Genomic DNA, 23,690 nt, shown 5'->3' on the forward strand with positions numbered 1-23,690 from the left:
AAAAAGATCTGAAAATAGATACACAAAGTATTAATTGAGGCTGGATTCCCTGGGGCATCTGTAATGAGGAAGCGGACATTCCCAGGAAGGAACAGGCCCGGCACAAGTGAACGAGTGGGTTCGCAGCCCACGTACATTCTCCTAGGTCAGCACAGAGCTCAATTGTCACTGTCTGTGCCATTTTGGTTGTTAAAAACACTTAAATCACTTCTGCATTATGAAATATAGTATATTCAATGTTTTTTTTAACTGTAGGGTTCAATTCTGTGCAAACTCCTCCAACACATTCAAGATAATATTTTATTTGTAAAGTTTCTGTGGACCTTTTCAGAAAAACTGGGGGAATGGAGGGACAACTGTGCATCCCTGCAGGAAGCCAGCAAGCCCAAGTGCTTAGCTGACATCCCCACCTGTCCCACCCCTGCCTGGCTCCACCCTCCCCAGCACTGTCGGTGTCTCCCCAGGAAGAAAGAATTCACCTCTGAGAAGCCAGGTGGGAGCCCCATGGCCCCGTCCTGGAGGCATCGCTCCTTCCTGCCTGAGGGTCAGGAAGCCGCTGACTCCCAGCCACCGGGCTTGGCCAGCAGTTGCTGCCATTTACCAGTAGTAGCTTCTCCTCTGGGACAGGTGCATTTCCTGCATCCTTCCATCAGGAAAAAGACTACTTCAGAATGGGAAAGGAGATGACAGGGATTCCGTGGGAAAGATTCGGTGGGATCCGGCTGGTGGCCAGCAGACCCTCCAGGACTGTCTGCTTCTATGGGAGTGTGTGCCTTGGGCTGTGTCCTTAGTTGGGCTGTTTGGCAGCTCTGCTGAGAAAGAAATTAGCTGGTGGAAGGCTGATGGTGAGGAAGATGCTTTCTGTCCCTAATGATGCAAATGGATTTTATCCAATGGAGGATATAAATCTCTGTAAATGCAATTATCATTTGAATGGGCACTCTTGTTCATTGGTAGTTAAATTAAAATGTTTGGGTGTTCATCTAATATTTGTATGAGAGCCCTGATTTTACCTCTTCAAAAATTATTCTTTCGTAGTTTCAGAGGTCCTGCGGAGACACCCAGTGGACTCACAGGACAGAGCACCTGCTGGGCACTTGCTGGGCTGCTGGGCTCGGACACAGCCCTCCTGCAGCCCTTCTGGGGCACAGTCCCCACCACCAGGGCTTTGACTTAACTCACTCTCCGCTTCACTAGTTTTATTTTTCCTAATCTGTAATGAATTTGTATCTGTGTTTTTACCTCTGGGTCTTTCATGATGATAAATCATTATCCATTCTTGGCAAGTGGCTGGGAATTTGGTTTTACGGTCTGACCATTTGGCGATCTCTAGAAGTCCAGTCCCTTTGGGGTGAGAGGACAGAAAAGCCAGCTTGTCAGTCCTCTTCTGCTTGTGTGTTAAAGCTCAAGTCACTTAAGCATTTCCTGCCCCCTGGGAAGAACAGCTCTTTGAGATGTGGTATTGGTCAAATTTTGTTAACTTTTCGCCTGTGACTGAAGTTGTAGAACTGAGAGCAAAATCTAGGTGTTTGAGTGTCCGCGCGTCTCTGAGCCGATTGACCTCTTGGTGCGTGAGGGTAAAACATGGTAGATTATGTCTCCCAAATTAAAGGAACTCTATTCTAATTAGTTCATAGAAAAAAGTGAGCACCTACGTAAATCTGAAGTTCTTAACTTGTAATATTTTCAATGAGTTACGCTTTGAACTATATCCTTCACAGGGAAACTGCCAGCTTAGAAACATTTTATAAATTCAAATTCACATAAATAAGGTAAATCAGATTAGCTGAATAATTTTTTTTAAGTTTTTTTTGAAGTGAATCTTTTCTTTGATTTATTATTGTTAAGTAGAACGCAAGCACACATTTTATTTGGTTTGATTTCTCATGAAGAGAGTAGTAAATCCAAACTTGCTAAATAGTTTACTGATCAAAAAGCTAACATTACTCTTATATGTGACAATTATGAAAACTATAAATTGATGTTACCCTAAAGTGAATCATCATTTAGACAAATTATATGTTTTGTCACATATCAAAATAAGTAAATTTCCAAGATCTTCAGGTACCTTAAAACCTTAAACTGATATAGACTGGAGCTAAGTAACAGATAATCACAGACTACCTAGGTGAGCTCTAAGTAAGATATAATACATAATTACTGCGAATAGCTTGAAGATTATATACTTTTGCTTCTTATTTTTATATGCTACAGAAAGGCTATGTATTGGGGTCATGTTAATAAACATATTCACGTTCACCACTTTGAGAAAACCATGCATGAGCGCCCATGCGCTCTGCTGGCTGGCTACCAGCGCTCGCCCCGGGGGAGTTCTCAGTTGTCCACCCACCTCCCCAGTTTTCCTGTAAAATAGAAGTTAGTGGCCCTGGAAAAAAGTTTTCATTAATATGGGTGGTTGAGGCTATACACGAAGCAACAGTAACAAAGAAACACATCTGTGCGTGCACTCTGTGAGGCGGTGAAGGGCAGCCCTGCTGCAGTGTCGGGAGCCCAGGGAAGGGGAAACCTGAAAAGCCAGTTGTGTTTGCTTCGGTTTATTGTATCTGAAGAGAAACCATGAAATACGGTAAAACTTTAGCAAAGTTCACGCACTGTTGACGGGCTTGCTGCCTTGTCTACACAGTGAACGGTGAATCTTTATCCAGTGTGCAATCTGCCCAGATAGCGGTGTGTGTCTTCCCATAAAAATTTCTGTCTTTAAGTTGGCTTTATTATGTCCTTAGTTACTAAAAAGCAACACACACAACCTCGCTTGTGAAAGAGAAGCGGTTCCTCAAAAGCACATCACCTCACTTTGCGATGCTTTGCTATTACTGAATAGGGGAGCAAGAACTGGTTCTTGTTGCCTGTGACACTCTTTTACCCATGTGCCCAAATCTTTTCTGCCTGCGCTTTTGATTTCTCCTTCTAAGAGCATATCTTAATCAAAGAAACAGTAAAATAAAATTTTTAGGTATCTATCAGGAAAGTATTTCTTGAAACTTTCCAAAAGGCCCTGGAAACTCACAAAGGTCTGTTCTTTCACGTTATGAAACAAGAAGGAGAGATGTCAGAAGTGGTTATGTTTATTTAATGGGCTCCAGGTCCCTTCATGAAAGCCGTGTGGGAACAGCTGTCACCTCAGAAGAGACCCCAGCCTCCCCCAGGCTAAGTTTGTTTCGGTAGGTGTCAAAACTATAAATATCGCAGACACTTTGGTCTCTCTGGGAAGGCCCTGAAGGTTTGTCCAGGCTGTCTTTACCCTCAGGGAAACATTGATCAAAACTCATGAAATAGTTATTTCCCAGTAGAGAATTCTGCTGGGCTCCATCTTTCTATGACTGGTTGCTGAATAAATTAACCACAATTTTGTCATCTGCAGATAATGTTCAGTTTGCACTGTCTGCTGTTTTCTGGAAGCTTTGCTGTCAGCCACAGGCCGGATGCTGCCTTCAGCAGAGAAGGACAGCTGCAGACCTCATGAAGGGACGTGCCAGTGACTCCGTGAAGCACCTGCTCAGGACAGGCGACCAGCTGGCCTTGCCTGGACGGTCGTCAGCCCGCACCCGCGAAGGATCGGATTGCGAGGACTCAGTTCAGAGCAGAAGCCTCTTGAGAGCAGACAGGGAACGAGAATGAACTACTGCCTGTTGAATGAGGCCGTTTCATTGCGGTTATTTCGGGGAACACTGCCACGTTAGTCTTCTCTCATTTACAGATACGTGTGAAGGCCCTCTCTCTTTCTTCTCAGCCTATAGTTTAACAGACGTCGCTTTTGTAAATTGAAAAGAAACATTTTTTTCCAGAAACGACTCAAGTCCCTGGGTACAAACCCCTTGCCCACGGACCACCCTCTGAGTGGTAGCTTTCGTCCAAATTTGGTCGATATTATTCCCATGCATCTTTAAGCACTCTGTTATGTATAGGTAACCACTAGTGATATATGGCATATTTTCAAGCTTTTAGCCTTCATATAATTGGAAACATAATTCTACCTCTATAGTCTTTTTAGGGGGAGAAGTGATGAACATTGCTTTTGAGATTTGTCTACACTGATAGAGAATTTTTGCTCATCCATTTTCCCCTCTACATATTCCATTGTGTGGCTGTATTTTATCCATTTCCCGTTGATGGACTTTTAGGTTATTTCCATTTTTTGGTCCTTGTATGGACCATTTGTATATGGTGCTGCACATAACACTTTGACCACATCTGATGACTATTTACAAAGTAGAAGGACCTCAAGTGGAGACCTGGCCCTGTGTTTGGCTGCTGACCAGCCCATAACTGGGCATGAAAAGAGAGGATTTCATCTGATTCTCACGGATCCCCCGGATTCAGAAGCTCAGCTTCCCTGGGGCAAGGTAGTTTCCACAGGTTCTGGGAGAAACTGTCCTCCTTTTTCCGGGATGTAATTGGACTGTGCCTTTGGGATGTCATACTTGGGAATGATTCTCATTTAATCAGGTATGATGAGCCACTTTATGCACAAAATCAATGCCACAAAGCACCCCGACGAGAAGGTGTGGGGTCCCAGCTTCACAGGTGGGAGGGAGGTCGCTTCCCGCAGGCCAGGAGTGGTGCCCGGTCTGGGGAACGCTGGGAAGAGAGACCATCCAGCCATCTGGTGACAGCTCCTCACACTCCGTTTCCTAGCAAATAACAAAGGCTTTTAAAAATCCAGGCAGAAACTCTTTCTGAAAACTTCCAGAAAAGCTAACTGTGGGCCCTTGGCAGATGCCCGATGCTGCGCGGCTCCCCGGAAACTTGAAAATTTGGAAGCAAACTCAAGGAAGCCTAAATATTAACAAACACACTCTCTGCACCTATGTAAATAATCTACAGGGACTGTTGTTTTGTGATCAAGGATAATTTTTGGAGATGATGATGATCCTGGGGGACAGAAGGAAGACTGTTTTTCAAAATCGTGAGAGAATTCAAATGGTCAAAAAAAAATCGCCGAGTGTCCCTTCAATGTGACCCTGGGCATCATCACCATGTGGAGCCTGACTCTGGGGGGTGCACGGCTGTGTATGGGCTGGGCTGTTCCGCAGCCCCGCCGAGACCAAGCTAGTAACCCACGGCTGGTGGAGACGCAGATGACAAGAGCCCTGCTCAAGGTGAGGCGCGGGCATCTGTAGGCAAACTATGGATCCCCACAAACCCAGCTCCCCCTTCAACTGCCTGTAGCATCTTCCTGGTTCCTCATTAATTGGTTGAATAAAATGTGTTGCTTTTCTATTTGTGAGATGTACTTGCAGATGTATGTATGGGGTTACTGTTTAAAAAATATTCTGTATTACTTCCCGATTCACACAACCACTCTGTAAATTAAGAGTTGTCTCCACTCTTGGATGGAAAACAAGCCGAGGCCAAGGCCATGTGGCACCAGCGCCAGAGCCCGGCCCGGAGGCAGGCCTTTGCTCTGCACCCAGGACCTCCCAGAATCCCCCTCCTTTGCTCCTCTGTAAAATGGTTCACTGTCCCTCCCCTGCATACTTTGAAAATTTCCCTTCTTGCCCCACCAACTTCTAGGAGTCTTGCTGGGAGAGGCGCGGGGAGACCCTCCCGCGGACCCGAGCCACCTCCCCGCCCTGTGTCAGCTCCCTTCTCCGTGACTTCCTCAGGGCACCCTGGACACACTGAAGGTGTGGAATCAAAGGAGGGCGTTCCGGCCCCGCTCAGAATTAGAAGCGGCTTCACTGACGGTCACAGCACGTGTGGACTCATCAGGCGTCTGCTGCGACGTCCATCTCTCAGTGCGGGTCCTTCTCCAGGCCTGGCTTCCTGCGCCTGCTCGGGTCCCCTGCGGACCCTCCTCCCTCACCCTCCGCAGGCACAGGCGGCACCGCCGTGTCCTGAAGAGCGACCCCTTCTGTGGCTTCCCCTGTCCAGGCCAGGGTGCGGAGGGAGGGGAAATCGTCCTTCAAAACCAAGGTATTTTCTTTCCCAACAATGACCTTTTGACTCTGTTACAAGGGTTTTTTGCTTCCTCCTGCTCCCACCTGTTCCAGCTTCTGACTGTAGGCAACTTTTCACATAGAAATTGTTTTCTTCCTATTACACAAAAATTGAATTCCCCGACAGAAGATGGTAATCCGTCAGCATGGAGTGCATCCGAACAACACTGCCTGCAGCCTGACAGTGCGCCCCAGGGAGGCAATCGTGGACCGTGCTGAGCGCCCGCGGTCGTGTTGGAGTAAGGCCACGCACACGCACTCGCACACGCACACGCACTCGCACATGCACACGCACTCGCACATGCACACGCACCGCTCTAAAGACAGCTCGCACTCGGTTGAGCTGTCTGCTCAAAAACTCATGAGCACCCATCTTAGTAAGTATCCCGCCTTAGGGTCTCACGCCTTTCAGAAAATTCTTGTGAACAAAATAGAGAAAGATGAGCAGATGGCAGGACAATGGCGGGGGCGGGGGGCAGGGGGTCAAACTGGGGAAGCCAGCATTTCCAGAGAGAATATCTCAGCACATCTGAGTCTATGGCGGCACGCCTCAGGGCGCTACAGGTGGCTGGCTCCACGGAGCTCAGCAATCTTGTTACAACTGACTTGTGTCTTCAATCTCCTTTCTTAACTATGGGGAAGCTGGGTTCGAGGCCTCTAAGTGGACTGCTGGAGGTCCCACAGAGGGCTCTGAGCAGAGTCAGGACTTGCTCTCCTGCCCCTCTGCCTACCCAGCACCCTGGGTGCCAGGTGTCACCCACATTAGGACACAGACGAAGCCAGTCTGCCCTTGCACTTTATGAACTGCAGTCGAGAGCAGGCGAAGGTGGAGCAGGTGGCTGGGCTGGGTGGTGGTGTTGTCATAGCATCAGACCTGAGCAGGTGCGGAGAGAGGAGGTGGCAGACCACCCGGTCCCACCCAGGGGCTCCCTGTCTCCCTCATACCCGCCCCCTTTGCAGTTAAGCACAAACTGATAAGCAAAAGATAGGGGTCACTGGGACCGTCTCAAGTTTGGAGCCTGCACACTTAAGGAAGACCTTGTCCCCTAAGAACCCTGAGGCCGTGATAATATCATTGAAATACCACTTGTGGCTTTGGCCCCGCCATGGATGTCGCTTAGGTGCTCACTGGAAAAATGACCAACAAAAACTTGCACAAAGAGGCTGAAGGTGAGGGAATGAGGTGCAGCGAAAGGGTGCTGTGAGAATGACAAAATGGGAGGAGGAAACCAAACAATCCCCATAAAAACACACAATGTAAAACCTGGTCAGGGGCTGTGCGCCTCGGGGTCAGCCGCTCCTCCATCTCTGGAGCTATTTTCTTTCCATTTTGCTGAATAAAAAAACCTTTGCTGCTTTAACTCTCTATTGGGTCTCTGGACTGAATTCTTCCCTTTGAGAAGACAGGAACCTGGGAATTCCACAGTCCTCACCTGGTAACAGAGCAGGTGAGAGTTAGCTGGGCACCCAGCAGTGCCCGCCCAGGAGAAGGGGGTGGGAAGGTCTAAGGGATGCCCCACATTTGTCAGGCCATTTAGAGGCACATAAAGTGTAGGTGCCCGTGGCATCTAGAGAAGGTGGGCAGTTAGATGCACCCTTGGAGGCTTGAGTGAGGATATTCCCTGAACCACAGATTTGGAGTCACCAGCTCACAGTGAAAAATGACCTTCCAGAAGGCAGCCCCCCTCCCCACCCCACCCCCGTCATTCCAAGTCTCTGCTCAACAGAAACTGCCGTCCTCCAGACCTATCAGAGTGAGAATGGGGCGTTGCACCAGGCTTCCAGAAGAACCCTTACGTCTTCCCTCGGATGTTCGTCTGACCCCTGGCCCGCCACGAGCTGGTCGTTCCCCGGGAAGAGCTGTGCCTCCTTCATGGCCACCCCTGGGCAGTTCACACAGGACGGGGCACTTCAGGGACTTGCGCCAAACAGCGGGGAGGCAGACCAGAGGGCAGGGCCTCTGCCACCCTGGGGTTCAGGCTTTCCCTTAGCAAGACTCCCCGTGTCATACTCGCTGCTGTGCGCTGACCTGCTCTGGCTGGGGGAGGGGAAACGCCTCTCTCCCTCCTCCCAGGGCCGGTCGGGATGCTCTTCTGTAGTCAGGGGCCGTCAGGAAGGCAGCTTCCTTGCTCACTAATTATCTTTTTTAATTATGCTGAGAGGGGCCTTTCCTCAGTGATTTGCTCTTCTGCACGACAGGGCCCAGCCAACGCCATCGCTGGCAGCAGCCTGCCATGGCCTCCAACAGGCCGGCAGTGGCACCTGGGGGCCCTGAGGGACAGGAGCCGGCAGGCAAGCCCGTCTTGGCCATCCTCCTGTTGCCCCACCCCCACCAGCTTCCAGAGGAGGGCGCTCTGTTGCAGGAAGGCCCCTGCGGCTTCGCGGGCCTCCAGGCGCTGCCCTGGCCCTCCTCCTCCCCTACAGGCTCTCCTGGGGCACCCACCTCTCTCCTGGCGGAGCCCCCTGCTCCCTCGCTCCAGGCCCCAGGAGACCGGGAGCCCGGCAGGCCACCCTCTGGCGGGGCTCGCCTACTCCCCCTCCTGCTTCTCTGCTGGCTGCATGCCTCCCCGGCATCAGCTCCCAGGGACCCCTGTTAGCTATAAGGGCTCAGCGGAGACCCTCACCCCTGCACCTTGTGAAGCTCGGGAGGGCCCCTTTTTGTCTCCAGAACCTGCCCCCACCAGCAGACTGGCCCTGCTGTGGCCCTGACTTGTCTGCTCTCCCCCAGGCTGTAACACACCCGGGGTCAGAGCCGCATCTGAAGCTCCTACGTGACCTCAGCGCCCATGTGGGGATGTCAGCGAGTGAGCGAATGGAAGGATGGATCGTCCGGTGATGAATAAATGTCCAAGAAGCTGGCCCGGCCCAGACTCAGGCGCGTCCCCGCCCACAGGCACCAAGTGGAGGGCGAAGGTCACACCCTGTAGGTACTGTCTCCAGTGGGGGCAGGGGGTCAGATAACCACCCTCCTGGAAGGTGGGGGAGCAGACACATGTAGGGGTCACCCGCTGACCTTGAGGTCAGCCACGGACAGGATGCAGCCAAGCAAGGGTCCCCAGGGTCACACGCATGCTCACACGCCCCTCCTGGTGGTCTCACCCAGTCCGGTCCTGCTCTCAGGGTCCCTCTTCCCTTTCTGGAAGGTACCTGGGCTTGCACACTCACTGGCTGAAGCTCCTGGAACCCATCCCATCTCTGCGGAGCCACACCCAAATCTCTGTTCAGGTGTGCACCAACCCCCCCACCCCAGCCCAGACCCCTCCAGCTCGAGGCCTTGTCAGTCCTGGACCAACCAGGGGGCCCATCCATGGCCGCAGCGACTGGTTCAGCCCTGGGACCTGACCCACTTTAGGCCAATAAGACAAAGGGGATCTGCTGGGAGACTCCCAGGAAGCCCCTGCCCGTCCGTGGAAGTCTCACTGCCCAGGACTGTGTGTGGACATCAAGCTCAGAACTGCTGGGGACCCAGTCCAACGTCAAAGCCCCAGAGGACAGGGAGCCATGGTCACCATGGGGGCCTGCGCTGCAGCCCCAGTGCCCACCCGCATCGGGCACTGAGGATGCCCAGCACAGTTTCCTGAATGTTCGATCGCGGTGTCCCAGCACAGACCTGGTGTTTGCCCTGGGCAGGCAGGACCAAGGGTGTGAATGTAAGATCCCAGGGGCGGAGCCCAGAGGCTCCAGGCCGGTGGAACCAATAGAAGTAATGCCAGCATGACCCCAGACCCGACCATGGGTGAGGAGCAAGAGGCCGGCCGGTGGGCCGGGCAGCATCCAAGTTGCTGTGCACGGCCACAAGGCCGGCAGGTGGCAGGGAGAACAGGAGTCCCTAATTTGCACTGGCGATTTCTGAGACTGGTGACGGTGTGACATCCGCAGCCTCGGCATGAGGAGAGAACTTTAGCTTAGACACAAACCTGTCCCAGCTCCCAGACCGCAGCCCCACTCAGGCTTCGGGCCAGCTACTTACCCCCTGAGGCAGGGGCCCTGCACCAGGATCCCCACCTCTGGGAACTGTCTGCCTGGCTGGCTCCCTCCCACCTGTCGAGGGGAGCCCCCTGCGGGCCCCAACCCCATGATGGGGGCTGAGACGGCAGGACAAAGCCACGGTCTGACCACCTCTGATTCCATACTGTGATAGACCTAAGGCAGATGCGTTCTCCTGCACGAGGCCTTCAAATTCTTCATCATGAAATGAAAGTGAGGACTCTCACGGCGGCACTGCAGCTGCACACCCCACCCACCCCGGGCACACACGCCTGGGTTCGGAAGCACAGCGCACCTGGCCAGGCCTGGGCTTCAAGGAAGCAGGGGAAAGCATGAGCCTGAGAGCAGGGGTAACGGGAAGTGAGCTGCCCGTGAGCCACTCTCGTAACACCCACTGCTCACAGAAGTCACCAGTGGCAGAGGCAACACGGTCAGCCACAGGCCGAGGCAGGGCCACGGCAGTCCTGCCACCTGAAGTGAAGCCCAGGGTTGTGCCCGAAAATACAGCCACGATTCTGACATGCAACCCCTTGGCCTGCATGTACCACAGTACAGACTTATATAGAGACAAATCCCTCCCATCCAGAGGTCCAGCTGGACTCTAGGCCCACGAGCACAACTTCAGTGGCTTCTGGGACAGACCCAGGCCACGGCTGTGTGGCCACATGCTGCTCAGCACAGCCCACGTCCGCGGAGGAGCTGAAGAACCCGGGCTGTGTGCAGGCCCCGCCGCTGGGAGGGCAGCAGCAGCGAGGGAGAGACGCTGAGTCGGCCCAGCTTGCCCCTCACGGCTGCCAGGCTCCAAGGCCAAGCAGTCAGCGCCCCCACCACCACTCGCCAGCGAGCCACCGGACCTCCGTGGGCCTGTTTCCTCATCTGGGGAATGGAGTCCTGGCCCCTGGCCCCCATGCTCTCACGTGTATTAACTAACGTCACTTCGGGCACAGAGCTGGGTCTTGGAGCCCCCGTCTTCCCAACCACCCACCAGTAAAAACGCCAGCGGACAGGGGCTGCAGCCGACCGTTGGGTCTGGGCCCAGACGAACCCAAAAGGAAGTAGCGGTCATGCAGCTGGCAGGGGACTGTCACGCACCGAGCCCTCCGCCCAGAGGCACCTGCCCAGGGTGGAGGGCCTGGGGCAGACTGGCTCAGTAGAAAAGCCACAGATGATCCAGGGCCACTGCAGACAGAAGCAGGGAGCAAGAACAAACACACACACATCCTCTGTGTTGTTGTCAATGGTTTGTTTCATTTTGTTTCGAACACTAGGATTTATTTTCAAACAGCACACGGACGGTCTGCAGGGCGGGGCCAGGCCAGGCTGGTGTCCGGCCCCCAAGGTCTCCAGACAGGCTGGGCCCCGCCCCCAGCAGCTGCCAGGAAAAGAGGGCCCTCGCCCAGGTGGCGCCAAGCTTCAGGCAGGCGTGTGGGCCCCGCGGCCCTGGGCCGCCCTGCTCGGGGCACACGTGTGGCGGGCGGGGTGGGGTGGCCGGGAACTCAACTAGGGGGCACAGCAGCTTCAGGCACACGGGGCGCCCCCAGGCTTGCCGAACGGGCTCTGTGGAAAACAACCCACTCTTCGGGAGAACACCTCTGTGCCTAGGTCTCTCCCCCGATTTCCCTTTGCTTTTCAAAGTTTAAACGAAATCAGAAGAAAAGAAAAAAAGAAAGAAACACACATTTTTCGGGAAAAGATGCCCTCGGCACGCCGGGAGAGCGGCGCCGGCCGCCTCACTGCACGCGCTCGGTGAAGTTCTCGGGGAAGACGCCGCGGCACCGCTGCAGCTCCTTGTGCTGGTTCCAGTCGCTCTCCTTGATGCCCATGAGCCAGCCTTCATCCTAGGGCACAGCCGTGGTCACGGGGCGGCAGCCGGGCCCTCGGACCCCCAGGGGGTGCGTGGGCCACTGGGGCTGGGAGGACGGCCCCTCCGGCCTGACCGCCCCAGCTGCCACGCCCAGCCCACCGCCAGGGCTGCCGCCTCCAGGGAGCCTTCCCTGCTACTCCTGAGACCCAAACCTGCCCCCCACCGTGGCCTTCCGCCTCAGCAACTGAATTTCACCCTGTCCCCCGGTGAGTCCTCCTCTCTGGAAAGGCCGCCTGCCTGCTGCACTGGGCTGAACGTGTCTGCACCCTGACTCCCAGGCCGAGGAGGGTCCCACTGTCGGTGCCCAGAGAGCACACATCACTGAGGAGGGCACCGGCTGCCCTTCCAGACCTCTGCACCTGGTGCCAGGGACCCCTGCTGAGCGCTGCCCCATGAAGAGGGTCAGGAGTGACCCCAGCTGCCCCACCAAACCCTCCAACTGGAATCTGGCCTTTGCTTTCACACTGACCCTCGCAGGGATCACCTACCGAAGCCCAACAAGCCCCCAGTCACCGGCCTGCAAGGGCTGCATACCCCTGTTCACTGGACCAGCGCTGCCCTGTGCTGAGCTCCGCCCGGTGGGGGCAGGGGGGACCTTGTTACTTTATTCTGTGTCATTACGTACCTGCTCACAAACCCTACCTGAATGACCTACCTGAGCCACTTCGACCCACCCCAAGTGACTCCCATTCTGGGCCTGGGCCGGAATTCTGCTTCTTAAAACCTTTTGGCCCAGGGCTGCCCTCCGAGATCAGTGGAGATCTGGGGGCTTAGAAGAACTGGCCAATTCATCACCAGGCCCCAGAAGTCCTTGCTACTCAAACCTCCTGGCCCACTGTGGCCTCAGTAGGCAGCCGGTGTCCTCAAGCCCCTGCTCCCTGGACACCTACCAGAGGCACCTGCTGGGGAGCCAGGCCACCAGACAAGGCAGCCCGTCTGGACCCAGGGGCAGGTCTGCCTCACTCTGCACCAGGCTCAGCCCAACTAACAAGGGGCAGCCCCAGCGGAAGAGGGGTCTGGGCCGTATCTGGGGGGCATCAGGGTGCTCAGGGTCCTGCCGGAAGCCACACCCTGTCCCTGTGGGCAGAGAGGCACGTGGTCCCGGGTGGGCAGGCCAGGGCCAGCCTGGAGGAGGCGGCCTGCTGGGGGGCAGGCTCCTGGTCCCCCACTGGGCAGAAGGAGGCCTTGGTGGGCAGGAAGGGAGACAGGGAGAAAGAGCCGTAGATGCCGAAGGGCAGTGGGGCCTGAGGGCGGGAGGAAGTGGGGACAGGAGAGCAGAGTTTGGGGACGTCAGCGAGGACTGGACCGGGCTCTCCTCTCTCCCCGCCTCCTGCCGCCCCGCTCCCCACACTTCCCGCTTCTTGCAGGTCTGCAGGGGAGGAGGGGCAGCGAACCGAGGACGGGAACCGGGCAGGCGGCCGCTGCTGGACCTCTGCTGCCCCCTGCTGGCCGCGCCCGCCGGGCCCCACCTGCTCGTCCGGGTTCTGGAAGGGGATCACCAGCACCACGTCCCCGGCCTTGAGCTGCAGCTCATCCGTGTCGGTGGCCACGTAGTCGTGCTGGGCCTGCACCTGCAGAGGTGGGCGGGCAGCTCAGCACCCCTCCCTCACTGGCCTTCCGTCCCCCCTGCAGCCCGCACAGCGTGGGTGACGCGGTGACCAGGAGCGCCCCCTCGCCCGCAGGGAGGAAGGGCGGTAGGGGTAGGACAGCTCTGCACTAGCCGCTGGGCTCAGGGTCCTCACCGGCAAACAAGGGGGACCCCGCCCCAGGCCTCCCAGCCGCTCACCTTGAACATGAAGCCTGGGGGCAGGTCCAAGCGCCCCGCCCCGCCGCCGCCCTCCACGGAGCCGTTCACGGTGGCTGCGAAGGTCTCCACCACGACCGCAGGGAGAGAGGTCTGGGGAAGGGAGCCCAGGTCAGCAAGGACGGCAGGGTCCCGGGAGGGCAGGGCCCGAGTGCAGGGGAAGGGGAGGTGCCGGTGCCCCAGGAGGAACTAGGACCCGGGCCGGCACACAGCAAGGAGCACAGGCGGGACCCAGGGTGGGAGCCACGGGAGAGGCAGGCCTGCTCCCTGTCATCTTACGGAGGCTGCTTCGCCGGCTGCCGTCTCCCCGCGCTCCTGGGCTCCAGCCGCGGGTTGGGTCCCACCAGCTACCTCAGGGGCCTCCGCTGGCTGCAACACAAATGCCCGGTGCAGGGTCAGACACAGGACGGGGCACGGCGACCAGGAAAGGGGCGGGGAGGGCAGCCCCCAGGTGGCCTCTAGCTGGCCAGGGCCCCGTCAGAGCACAGGGAGCCCCGGGGGAAAGGCCAGGCCCCGGCACAGGGAGCGGCTGGAGGAGGTGCTTGCAGGCACAGACACAAGTGACACAAGTGACGCGTGGCGGGAAGTCCCCGCCCCTCCCTCACAGGTCCTGCTGTCCAAGCCCCAGACCTGGCCATGCCTGGCTTCCAGCTGCCCCTCCCCGGTGGCAGGGCCTGGCTGAGCCTGCGGGCCCCTGTGCTCAGAGGGCAGCACACACCTGTCCCACCCCAAACACTACCCGGGGGCCCGAGCAGCCCTCGCCCAGCCCCGGACACCTGCTTCCCGAGCAGGGGCAGCACAGCTCCGGGCACCACGTGGGGACCCACACGAGGCAAGGGGGGCACCACCCAGCTGCCTCAGGCTGACCTGGGCCAGCTCTCAGGGCCCCGCCACCCCGAGCCCTAGGGTGGGGTGAGCCCCCTTCCTCATCTGTACAAGTAGGGGAAGTTTAGGTCAGAGCGAAGGTCAGGTGAGGAAATTCTGGAAAGCACCCACCATGAACCACAGGGGCTCTGAGTGTCCCCTGCCCAGTGCGGGCCGAGCCGGGGGCTGCGGCGGGCGAGCAGGGGGAGGGGGCCCATCTGCCCCGCAGCGCCGATGACAAGCCCCGCCCGGGGCCTCCTGGTGGCCTGTCCACCCTGTGCTCCCCCTCGGGCCTTCCTCCACCTGCACCCTCAGAGACCGGGACGGGCAGGGCTGGGCAGGCACTTACTTGGGCAGGCCTGGGCTCGGCCGCCTGGCTGGGCCAGGCCGCAGCAAAGGCACCCTCGGCAGCACTGGGCTCCCCAGAAGGCAGGCTGCCAGCTGGGCCCTCTGCGGGCTAGTGACGGGCCACCGGAGAGAGCGAGGAGGCCGGGGCGGGGAGGGGTACAGGGACAAGAGAGGACAGTCATGAGCCATGTGCTGGTGGGGGTAGGGCGTGGGTGCCTGCGGCGGCTGCCTGGCCCTCCGGGATGCAGATCCCCAGGGGGCCCCACTCCCACACTCCTACAAGGGGCCGTGGGTGCAAATTCCGCCTGAAGCTCAGCCTCCACCGAAACTGGCTTGTCAAAAATGGCCCTGCTGCCAGCACCAGGCTCCTCCGGAGTGAAACCCCATGAGCTTCCCTGGCCGTGGGCGCCACGCCGCCCACACGCACACCAGCCCCTCCTGCTCCGGCGTTAGATGCCTCCCTAGGTGCACGGTGAGTCCCACGTCCTCCTCAGCTTCCATGCCCGAGCGAGCCACCCTGCTCACATGAGGACACCTGCTGGCCCTGCCTTTCCTCCTGCACCCATCATCCCTCCCTCCTCCAGTGCCCCCGCAGCCCCCTGATGCCAGCCCCCTGGGGGGCCCCCACTGGGAAGCTCCTCAAGGGCAAGGACGCTCCCGCCTCACAGGCCTCAGCCCAGCAGGAGGACACCACCCTATCCCGGGGGGCCAACCGTCTGGGGCCACTCACAGGCCCGGACAACTGAGCCAAACTGCAGAGGACCCGCTTCTCAGGCTAAACTGAGGAGCCCCTTCCCTCAGGGCCCGGCCGAGGGCACGGCCTCCACAGGGCGACGCAGCGCAGCAGCTGGACACAGCCCCCACCTCCCTCGCGTGCAGGACGCAGTGCAGGACGAGGTGCACTGGGCTCCACACACGCAGAAGAGCCACTCCCCCAGGAGGTGGGCACAGAGCAAACACGGCTTACCTCCCAGAGGTCCCACGGAATTGACTGAGTGCAGCAGGAGGAGAAGGACAGTTAGCACAGAGGTTAGAGACAAGGTGAGCAAGCATCCCCAGGGACCCCCCATGGCCCCAAAGCCCAGCAGGCCTGGGGCAGCACAGAGCCAGGCTCTGAGGTCTCCAGAGGGCCGAGTCCTGCACACCTCCCAGGGGGCCCAGCGCCAAGGCCAGCAGCTGACGCTGGGGAGGGACAGGATGCTGAGATGGGCCGCTGACGTACCCAGTGAGTGTTCGGTCCACCCTCCTGCCAAAGGGGCCCATGCGGACCATCTGCTCTCTTCCCTACCCCATGGTCAGGACCAGAGTAGCTGACAAGACCCAGGGGCCAGGGCACCAGGGAAAGGGCAGTGTGTAGGAGAGCCTGCGGACCCCAAGACCCAGAAGCCTGGGCCTAGGGAGGCCCACATGGCCTGCGGCAGACATGAGGCCAGGGCCCAATGCCCCAGAGGCCGATGGACCTGTGGGCAGTCGTGGGCGCAGACCAACCTGACCAGAGGGCGTGGGCGCCTTCACGGGGCTTGCCGCAGGTGGGAGGGGGTCAAAGTCCAGGTCCAGCAGACTGGCCTGCTCCGAGAAAGGCCCTGGGGCCTCAAACTTGGCAGCAGCAAAGGAGGAAAGTGTTAGTGACGGGCTGGGGGCCCCGCACAAGGACACGCACAGCAGTCGCAGGCTCCAGGGCACCCCACCTCACACACACCTGGCCCAGGCTCCCACCCACACGTCAACGGTGCACAGCACCCAAGACAGACATCTCAACAGGCCTGCCAGGACAGCCGCACCCCACCCCACACCAGCCCCCTCTCTCATCTGTCTGCCCTGCAGGCTGAAGAGACCCCCCCAGCACACCTCCTCTCGGCCCCATGTGCCCATGAGCTCCAAAGCAGCACAGGCCACAGCTCCAGCTGGACAGGGGTCAGCCCCCAACCGGGAGGGCCCTGGGGCAGGCGCTGGCCTTCCCCACTGCCCCATATGGATGGGATGACAGTCACCCACCAGCCAGCACCACAGAGGACAGGGCTAAGCCAGCCACACCGCTCAGGGGCCCAGTCTGAAGCGTGGGGTCCCCAACACCTGGGGCACCTGTGCTCAAACTGCAGCTCCCGCCGCCCTTCAGTTGGTCTGGGTGCAGCCCAGGAACGTGCTTGTGACAGAAGCAGCCCCCGGAGACTGGGGTGTGGTGGCTGTGCTCACACTGTGAGAAGCCAGCCCACGGTAGGTGGGGCCAGACAACCAAGGGTCCCAGACCACCCTTGAGGACAGGCCGGGTCAGCCCTAGCTGCCCGTTGGGCACGCAGCCCTCCTAGGAGGAGGGGCTTGCTCATCTGCAGTCTCCATCTCGTACACAGGGTTCCCCTTTGGCAGGCAGGGAAGACCTTGCCCAGGCCCTACAGAAAAGGGACCTGGCTCAGCCCCAGACCCCCTCCTCCACCTCATACAGTGCCAGGAGGGTGGCAGCCCCTACAAGCCCAGGCCAGCCCAGTTCCCATCTGCACCCAGCACCAACAGGAGCCTCCTCCAGCCCATGCCCGGGGAGGACCCCGGAAGGCCTCCTCAGCTGGCCCTGTCAGGGCCATGAGAATACTGGGACCAGCTGTCCCACAGCTTGCGGGGTGAGGCACCCACACTGGGCCAAGCCGCAGAGCTCAGAGAGCCCAGGCCAGTGGATGTGCTTCTGGGCAGGCACCCCAGGCTCACTCCGGCCTGACGTTCCTTTAGGTCACACTCTGTCCGCCGAGCCTGGGGGTGGGGGGCACTGCTCTGCCCCCACAGCCCTGCCGTGTGAGGGAACAACAGGGCAAGACACCATGGGCACAGGCCTCCCACCAGCCGACGGGCAGTATTGCCCCCCCACCCTTCTCAGAAGCCAGCCAAGCACAGACAGCTGCCCCCTCATGCTGCAAGGGGACGGGGTCACCAGGCCAAAGGGCAGGGCACGCCCTCCCTCCCAGCAGGCCAGCCACCCCACCACACAGGATAGGACTGTCCTTCAGTGCAGGGATGCGGGCCAGCTTCTCACCACAGCCCGGCAGAGCCACCCAGCCTGCACAGCCTCGTGGACAGGGCCAGCCCCAGGCCACGGTACCCTGTGTACGCTCCCCACTGCACAGGGACCTGGTTCTGCCGAGTGGGCAGAGGGCAGCACGTGGGCAGCAAGGGAGGCATGCAGCAAACGTGAGGAACGTGGTGCAGGTGCTGTGGCTGCAGGGCAAGCCCATAGGCCCGTCACCTGCTAGCTGGGGCGACAACCCCTTAACTAGCTGAAGACTCAACTAGGGTGTGCCAGTGAGTGGCTGTGCTATTCCTGGCTCAGCGCTTACCAGTGCTCATGCCACTCGGCCCCTGAGAGCACCCAAAGCCGCCCAGGGCGTGGGCCACCCCGTCTGCCCACCGTTCCAGGAGTGCACCGGACCAGCCCCAGCTTCCTTCTACAGAGAGGGGCTCCCGTGCCCCCGGGCCCCCTGAGCCAGGGAACCACCCGCCCGCCTGGCCACCCTGTACTGAGAGTCCCTAGCTCCCACCCAAGGTCTTCCCGAGGGGCTTGAAGCCCACAAACCCCAGGCCCTTTGCAGAGACCACCGTCCTCCGTTCCAGCTGCCTCTCTGTGCACACTCACCCCCTGCCCCAGGCTGCCAAGGGTGTGCAAAGGGGCCTGTGGGAGGCAGAGCCCAGAGATCCCGGGCTGGGCAACCCTACAGCAGCGCGGGATTCGCAGCATGCCCGAAAGGTGAGAGCGGAGTGGGAAGGGCGGCGGTGAGGCCTGGAGGCCGGCCTTGGGGCCGTCGGCGCACCATGAGCTGGTCTGACAGCAGGCAGCCAACCTGGGGACCCTCCCTGCAGGGCCCTCCATCCAGGAAGCGGCACGATGTGCCTTCTGAGGGCATTTCCCAAACGCCATCCCGCCCCCCAAGGGCTGTCAGCAGCTCTAGGAGCTAAAGTGGAGGCGCCTGGACCAGACAACCCCAGGGCATGCCCATGTGCTCCCACCACCCCTCCCTGCCTCCCATCACGGCACCCCCCTCACCCACTCAGCTCCCCAGCATTCCCAACCCTTGCGCACCCCTCCCGACCTCCACATAAGCTGCCGTCTCTGGACAAAGCACTGTGTTCGTAGCCACGTGGCAAACGTTGCCCTCCCCAGGAAGCCCTCCCGGACTGGCCCGAGTCCTCTTGCTCCCCTGCCTCTTGCTCCCCTCCACAACACTGATGGAACCTCGAGGCCGCTGCTTTGCTGACCCACAAGGGCCAATCGCCCGTTCCCCTGCGTCTGGCCCCGGTACATGCTCAGACACGGATGAGGGGTGAGAGATGGAGGGGTGCACGGAGGCGCGAGAGGGAGGCTCAGGGCCAGGCTCTCCAGCCAGACTCCTGGCTGCTGGGCAGAGGCACAGGGCGTGAGATGGATGGGAAGGCCATGCGAGATGGGGAAGAGCTGGGCCGCGGTGGCCGCGGCGGCCGCGGCTGACCTGGGAGGGGGTGGTCACGCTGATCTCAGGGACAAACGTGTCGTCAAACAGGCTGAGGATCTGCTCCTGCTTGACCTCCTTGGACGGGGTGTGTTTGGGAGGCGGAGGGACTGGTGGGCCTTTCCGGAGCTGTGGGTCGGCGGCGGGTGAGGGGGCCGCGCAGGGAGGCACAGCGGAATGTGGGGGCCAGGGAGACAGAGACAAGGCCACGGTTAGCCACACCCAGGCCACCCAGGCCAGTGAGGACACAAAAGGAGCCACTGGTCCCCACGACACAGACACCAGGACCTCAGGCCCCGGGGGGTCCAGCCCCTGTGCTGAGAGGAGAAAAGGGCGGGGACAGGTGAGGGGAAAAGAGGACAGAAGGAGGGTCCTGGGAGGGGCTGGGTTCCCACCCCCAGGGGCGCGGGGGCACTGAGCGCACACACCTCCCTCCCACGCTGCTCTCTGCTCGGGGCCTCTCCTCAGGCTGGGGGGGTCAGCACAGAGCCAGGGCCCGCCAGAGGGCTGGGAGGGTGGTTACCACCTGCCCGGGGGGGCCTCAGGAGGTCACACAGCACCCCCAGGCCTGGGTTTCCTCAACTGTCACCTTGGGGTGCCAATAGCATTGCCTGCTGGGGCAGCGGTGGGGAGGCAACGAAGGGGAACATGGGAAGTGCTGACAGCGCCGCCCGGAGGAGGTGCTCCCCCAGGGGGCTCGCCTCACTGCTCCTCATCTATCCCCATCAGCGCCCGAGGGCCGCACCCTACAAGCAAGGGCTGCCTACCGCGGGGCGGGGCTCAGGCAACAGGCGCCCCCTTCCTCTCCAGCTCCACGCTGGCCACACCTGGGGACACTGCAGAGACCTGGGGGGCGTGGGCCAGGCTCCTCCAGAAGCCAGGCCTGCCCCCTCTACCACCTCTCACCCCCTCACTGAGCCCCTCTCCTGCCACCCCTATAAAGGGAGAGGGGGACCCACAGCCCGCTCAGCAGACCTGAATGCCTGCGGCCAAGGCCCAGCCTGTATCTCAGGAGGAAAGGAAGACGGAAGGAGCCAAGGAGCCCCAGAGGCCAGGGGTGGGGGTGCTGCAGGGGAGGGTCACAGATGCCCCACAGGGGCCACAGGGGCCAGCCTGGGCGGGTGGGGCTGGGGGACAGGGAGACGGCAAAGCAGAAGGAAGAGGAAGGAGGGAAGGGGACAGGCCACCAAGACACCTGCCTACCTGAGAAGGGGACTTGGGGAGGGTGGCCCCAGCTGTGGCCGAGCTGGGTGGCTCCGGCTCATGGTTGACTCTGATCTCGGGGGTGGCGGCTGGGGAGCCATCTGGTGGAGGTGACGGGCTCTTGTTCCCTTTGGCAGGAGCATTATCACTGCAGAGGCGAGACAAGAGAAGGAGCCGGATGGAGGGAGGTCCCAGCGTACAAGAGGGGGTGTGCCTCTGACAGACAATGCGCCTGCAGATGCCCGGGGACCCCCATGTGGAAATGTGTGTGCACGTGTGAGTGAGCATGTGTCCACGTGGGTCAACGTGTGGCCCATTCCACACTGATCCACTGTGAAAGTGTGATGTCTCCATGTGCCCGAGGGTGTCCCTTGCATCCATGTGTGAAGCCACGTGCACATGGGCATGAGAATGGGTGAGAATGAAGGACGTGTGCCCCACACACTGGCCATGGGGTCTGCTCTGGACAGTGGCTGTGAGGGCAGAACTGGGAGCTGAAGTCCTGGCCCCCGGGGCAGCCGGCAGTCCTGGAGGCGCATGGAGCCGGCCCAGAGGCCCACCGCCCGCTGGGGCTCCACCCCCACCTCTTGCTGAGAGGCCAGCCCCACAGTACAGAGAGCTGAGCATCCTGGGGGCAAAGAGAGGCCCACACGCCCGCAGCCCCACGCCCGGGCTGGGCCTCAGCTGACCCCAGAGGGCCTCTCAGCTGGCCTCCGCCTGTCCACCCCTCACACCAGAGCGCCAAGTGCACCCAGCTCCCAGGACCCACAGCCCACCCACACCCCCGTCATGGCCTCACACCTTTGCTCCCACGGGCCTGTCCACAGTAAACCAGCCAGAGGCCCAGGGCAGAGTGCATGTTAAAGGGTGGTGCCCACACAGGGTGGTGGCCGCCAGGACGAGGGGGCCAAGGACTGAGCCATATCAGTCAGCACAGAAAACAGGGCAAACAGTGTCCATAGCCCACCACGAGGGTGCCAAAGGGCTGGGAAAGAGGAGCCGACACTGGCACCCGCATAAACTCCAGAACGGCGGCTGACCGAGACAGGCCACTAGCCATGGGGGCCGTTCGCACGGATTTTTAAATTAAATAAAATGAAGACTTGGGCTCCTCAGTCACACTGGCCCCACCAGCCACACGAGGCAAGGCCCCATGTTGGACAGGCTGAGCCTGGAAGGACACACAGGACTTAGTGACCACGTCCCCCCGGGCGGGTAGGTGATGGGAGGGCCACGGAGCGCGTCGCAGCACCTTCTCGCTCTTATGACCGTGTTTCATGGGAACGGATGTGCCTTCTTAAAGCATGTATATGAGCAATGTGAGCATAGTACACACATACGATTTTTAAAACCACCACCGTGCCACAGGAGCCCCCCCCGTAAGCCCCCAGGACTGCTTTCTGGCTACACTCCCCACCTGTTAATGCTCCCGGCCGGCCCAGCACAGTGGCCCTGTGTGGTGCAGAGAGCACAGTGCCACCCGCGCTCCCACCCAGCAACCCCTATGCTCTCTGCCCCCAACACACGACAGAGCGCGCCCCGGCCCCGCTGCAGGGCAGCGCCACACGGCAGTCAGGTTAGGGGTTAGGGGCACCTCCGAGCGGTGCTGGCACACGCACAGGGCCGGGGTTAGGGGCGCCTCAGAGCGGCGCTGGCACACGCACAGGGCCGGGGTTAGGGGCGCCTCAGAGCGGCGCTGGCACACGCACAGGGCCGGGGTTAGGGGCGCCTCCGAGCGGTGCTGGCACACGCACAGGGCCGGGGTTAGGGGCGCCTCAGAGCGGCGCTGGCACACGCACAGGGCCGGGGTTAGGGGCGCCTCAGAGCGGCGCTGGCACACGCACAGGGCCGGGGTTAGGGGCGCCTCAGAGCGGCGCTGGCACACGCACAGGGCCGGGGTTAGGGGCGCCTCCGAGCGGTGCTGGCACACGCACAGGGCCGGGGTTAGGGGCGCCTCAGAGCGGCGCTGGCACACGCACAGGGCCGGGGTTAGGGGCGCCTCAGAGCGGCGCTGGCACACGCACAGGGCCGGGGTTAGGGGCGCCTCAGAGCGGCGCTGGCACACGCACAGGGCCGGGGTTAGGGGCGCCTCCGAGCGGTGCTGGCACACGCACAGGGCCGGGGTTAGGGGCGCCTCCGAGCGGCGCTGGCACACGCACAGGGCCGGGGTTAGGGGCGCCTCCGAGCGGTGCTGGCACACGCACAGGGCCGGGGTTAGGGGCGCCTCAGAGCGGCGCTGGCACACGCACAGGGCCGGGGTTAGGGGCGCCTCCGAGCGGCGCTGGCGCATGCACGGGGGCCGGCGTCGGCCCCCCATGATGCAGCTCTGTGCCGGTACCTGTTCTTCTTTCTGAGCAGCCGGGAAAACAGTTTAGTTTTCTTTCTGTGGTAACAGATGGGACACGGAGGCCTTCATTTTGGGAAGATGTCTGCTTTGGGGCCGGCCTGCTCCATCCCCCACCAGCACCCCAGTGCCAGTGCTCAGAGCAGGGCAAAGGGGCCAAGCCTCCCCTAGCCCAGAGGCCAAGACGAGGGCCTGACCCCACCCTTGGGACCCCATTGTCCAGTCCTGGGGCCCAGCTGGCCCTGGCATGCTGCCAGGCACCAGGCAGTGGCACTGGCAAGATGAGCAGAGAGGGCTGGCACGCTGCAGGGGGCTGGGGAGGACTACTGGCCACCTGCCCTGCTCACGGCGCAGCCCCCAGGAGTGCCGGGGGCCAGAGGGCCAGGAATAAGTGGGGCTCAGCTGGCCAGTGTGGGGCCCCAGCAGAGGGGCCAGTCTGGTGCCAAGGAGGTTCCCCCACCCTCCTCTGCCCTCAGGCCAGCCCTCCCCACGGGAAGCCTGGTCCCCGCTGCCTGCACTGCCCAGGACAGGAGGCAGCAGCTCACTGTCCTCACCCACCCTGGACACGCCCACTGGACCTCCAGCCAGACGGGGGCAGCCCAGGGGCCACCTTCCTCCCAGCTGTGACCTAGGAAATTGCCTTTGACCTTTGTTCGCCCGCCACCCCTCCCCAGCTCCTCAGCCTCTGGGCACCCTGTGGGCCCCTCTCTCCATCACATATATTTTATTTCATTTTCAGGGGCAAAGGGGTCAGTAATGTCCATTGAATACCTTACCAGTACTAAGTAATGACCCAACCACCCCCAGAAGCAGACACCGTGGCCCGTGTCACACAGGAAAGCGATACTGC

At 60.1% G+C, this 23,690-nt stretch overlaps 1 protein-coding gene across 28 annotated transcripts in view; it reads right to left on the minus strand.

The window, feature by feature from the left end:
- Positions 1–11,175: 11,175 nt before the first annotated feature.
- The window catches only part of BIN1 (bridging integrator 1), a 50,299-nt gene continuing 37,784 nt past the window's right edge, over positions 11,176–23,690 (minus strand). For 5 of the 28 annotated variants that reach the window (XM_057505428.1, XM_057505431.1, XM_036884048.2 and 2 more), the window contains 11 exons: positions 22,835–22,879; positions 20,497–20,644; positions 19,294–19,422; positions 16,316–16,423; positions 15,795–15,818; positions 14,829–14,936; positions 13,895–13,984; positions 13,598–13,708; positions 13,281–13,382; positions 12,007–12,105; positions 11,176–11,785 (listed from right to left, as the gene is read on the minus strand). In XM_057505428.1, the coding sequence (XP_057361411.1) occupies positions 11,678–11,785; positions 12,007–12,105; positions 13,281–13,382; positions 13,598–13,708; positions 13,895–13,984; positions 14,829–14,936; positions 15,795–15,818; positions 16,316–16,423; positions 19,294–19,422; positions 20,497–20,644; positions 22,835–22,879 (1,072 nt within the window). In that variant the 3' untranslated portion in view covers positions 11,176–11,677. The remainder of the gene's footprint in view (positions 11,786–12,006; positions 12,106–13,280; positions 13,383–13,597; positions 13,709–13,894; positions 13,985–14,828; positions 14,937–15,794; positions 15,819–16,315; positions 16,424–19,293; positions 19,423–20,496; positions 20,645–22,834; positions 22,880–23,690) is intronic. The other 23 variants (XM_057505430.1, XM_057505435.1, XM_036884050.2 and 20 more) reach the window with 15 other exon arrangements.

Source organism: Manis pentadactyla, chromosome 8 (assembly GCF_030020395.1).
Source record: "Manis pentadactyla isolate mManPen7 chromosome 8, mManPen7.hap1, whole genome shotgun sequence".
In the NCBI taxonomy this organism is placed as follows: Eukaryota; Metazoa; Chordata; class Mammalia; order Pholidota; family Manidae; genus Manis; species Manis pentadactyla.